This window comes from Merops nubicus, unplaced genomic scaffold (genome assembly GCF_000691845.1).
Source record: "Merops nubicus isolate BGI_N331 unplaced genomic scaffold, ASM69184v1 scaffold44173, whole genome shotgun sequence".
Lineage (NCBI taxonomy): Eukaryota > Metazoa > Chordata > Aves > Coraciiformes > Meropidae > Merops > Merops nubicus.
In genome coordinates, this window is record NW_008601750.1 from 2,990 (window position 1) to 5,854 (window position 2,865).

The window sequence follows — 2,865 nt, forward strand, 5'->3', positions numbered from 1 at the left end:
AGGAATGTGGAGAGGCAGAAAAACTTACTGTTCCCATCCCTTTCAGGCAGTAGGTGGTGTGGTGTGTTAGCTACTGATCTTACAGCAGAGGACTGGGAGTAGGCAAGATGCATGGCTGGAAGAACTCAGTGTGTGGTGGCTGTGCTTCTGAAGAGAGCTACATTGGGAGGGAAAATGTCTTGTTAACAGGGATTGGTAAAGCCGCGTGTATTTGAAGTTACCGGAAGCTGTCAAGACTTTCATGTAGGTTTATATGTAAGAATTCGTGACTGGTTAGTGTGTACTCTTGGCTCCTCACTTGCATGGCATTCGTTAACTGGGGGGAACAGCTTGCTAGAAACAAGTCTCGGCTTACTGTGGCTGATTGCAGAAGCCGACATTAATTAGTTAACTGCTGCACTGCAACACCAACTACTGGGGACAGTGGCAGTAACCCTCTTGCTTTTAGTTGACTTCTGCCGACAGAGCTCCGTTGCTCTGGTCTGTTAAGCTGCAAAGAGTAAAGCGCCTATCTCTTATGCATAAACTGAAGTTTACATTAACAGCTCTCCTGAAGCTTGCATTGCCATGAGAATGAAGCTGAGGAATGTTGAAGTGGCTTGTGCTTGCTTTGGAAAAGACACTGCCAGGAAGTAGCTGATTAGCGTTAGTATTTAGTGCTTGCTTTCAGTGTCTTTAGGTTCTGTTAAAACCTGCACTTTTTGACTAGAAAACATAGTTAATGGCATGTAAGGAGCTCTGAATGCAAGAACATTGTGCAGAAATGATTGGTGTGACTAAGTGCAACAAACAGACTTTAAGCTCTGAATAAGCATGGGGTGTTACTTCTGCAGTCTGTATGTGTAGTGTTGTTTTGGCTAGTGATGTTAAATGCAGGTTCACCTGACAAAATAAGAAATTGTCCTATGAGGTTTCTTTAGATTACATGTAGAGTAAACAACACATCATCATGTTAGCCATTGACTGGAAAAGGCATCAAACTGGAAGAATGTACAAAAGTGTTTTGCTTTCAAATTCTGCAGAGGGAAGTCTCTACTAGACAAAAATGGAAGTCTTTTGGCCAAGACAGAGATGAGAAAGTGATTAAAAACTAAGGGTCCCGTTTGGAGCGTAGCACTAGGCAGAGCTGCCAGAGTTGAGGATCACAGGCTAGGTTAATTCCTAGCTTATGCTTCCACAATTCAGTGAGCTGGGAAATGTGAGCATTGTGGTCTTTTCTCATTGAAGAGCTGTAAGACACTGGCTGGTGCTAGAAGTGATTAATACTTACATGGTGGTATGTGTAGCTCAGGTAAGTAAAGTGTTTAAAGAGCTACCAGAATGGTTAGTCTGTTAAAGCTGAGAGCAATTGGGATTAGTCTAAATTGTTTTGGAAAGCAGGAGGAAAAATCATTCATGGATTCAATTCTTTTTTTTATAGGCCGAATTTGAGGCAGAACTGAAATCTGCTGCTGACAAGCTTGTGATAGTTGATTTCTCTGCCACATGGTGTGGACCATGCAAAATGATCAAGCCGTTCTTCCATGTAAGTAGCCTTTCTGCTTTTATTGATAGTTCTGTTGAAGTATATACGAATGTTTTTGTGCTGCTTGACAATGACATGGAGGAAGCCTCCCTTTGCCACATGCATTTTCTAGAAAAGGGGGAGAAGTCATAGTTATCTACTTTGAGACTATTGAGTTAGGTATAATGACCTTTGATACAGATGGGAGCTCAAATGTAGTTTAACTTCTGCTGTCCTGATGCTAACATGCATCTTGGGTCACTGCCCCCCAAGATGTGAGAGAGAGTGGGAACAGTGCTTATCCTTCTACATAGTTATTGTAATCACTCCAGCTGTGTTTAAGTGGCAATATTACCTCCTTGTAAAGTGTCAGGCTGTAGCATCTCTTGGTGGTCAGCTGAAGGCTGCAACAGAAGGCCTTTTACCTATGCCTTGGGATATTTGAGTCTTCTCTGTGGGGACTGTTTCAACAAGTTTCATCAGGCTCTTCCAGGTATTGGAACACAATGTTTTTGCTCAGATCAATAAAATAGCTGCTTTAAGTTAACATGGCAATTTTCACTTGTGGGTGTGGGCCATAGCAACACCAAACCTATGATTTATATGAATGTTCTGTTAAAAGCAACACTAACTGCATAGTTTCTTTTTTCATTCTAGAGTTTGTGTGACAAGTATAGTGAAGCGGTGTTCATCGAAATTGATGTGGATGATGCCCAGGTATGGTCCGGGGTGATGCTGAGAGGGCAGCTAATGTGCTCCATGCAAGTGACAATGAAAAACTCCTTTTAAAATGTCTGTGCAGATTCTGGAACAAATTAAGAGATTGCTTCAACTTTGAGAAGCAGAGATAGGAGTTTAGCACTTCCACTGGAAAGAATTCTTGTTTTTTTTTTTCAGACGACTTCTGAAGTGCATAAACTACTTTGGTTATCTGTAGAGTTTAACATGTGTTATATAACTTGTGAATACTGACCCTCTACTTCGTGAGGGACTGTTAGTGTAAGGCTTTAAGCTGCTCTGGTACAATCTTCCCTAAAACTAATGGCTCTCAACCGTCTGATCTGCCTGGTCTCTCCACTGCTCTTGGCACTGTTTGCTTTCATGTCTTGAGTTAATTGCAATAAAATGTCTGCTGTATAGGAGTTTCAGCAGTGTCACTTAGGTACTTGAATAACATCAGTTTGAAATACAGGAGTTGCCCATGGAGCTCCTGAACCTTACAAATAGCCATCTGTTTTGTTGCAAAAGTCTGTTTTTTTCCAAACACATAGTACAGGTATAGTGTATGTGTCTTTGCTGTTGCATGAATGAACTGCTGAATCATAGAATCATAGTGTCTAGGCTGGAAGGGACCTTCAAAG

General features: G+C 41.5%; 1 protein-coding gene across 1 annotated transcript; it reads left to right on the forward strand.

Moving 5' to 3' along the window:
• Positions 1-1,227: 1,227 nt before the first annotated feature.
• On the forward strand, positions 1,228-2,221 carry LOC103770806 (thioredoxin-like; the record flags this gene model as incomplete). The annotated part of the gene is made up of 3 exons (XM_008938084.1): positions 1,228-1,291; positions 1,421-1,525; positions 2,162-2,221. Coding segments are annotated over 3 exons (229 nt in total), but the record flags the coding sequence as incomplete, so codon positions are not given.
• Positions 2,222-2,865: the final 644 nt, after the last annotated feature.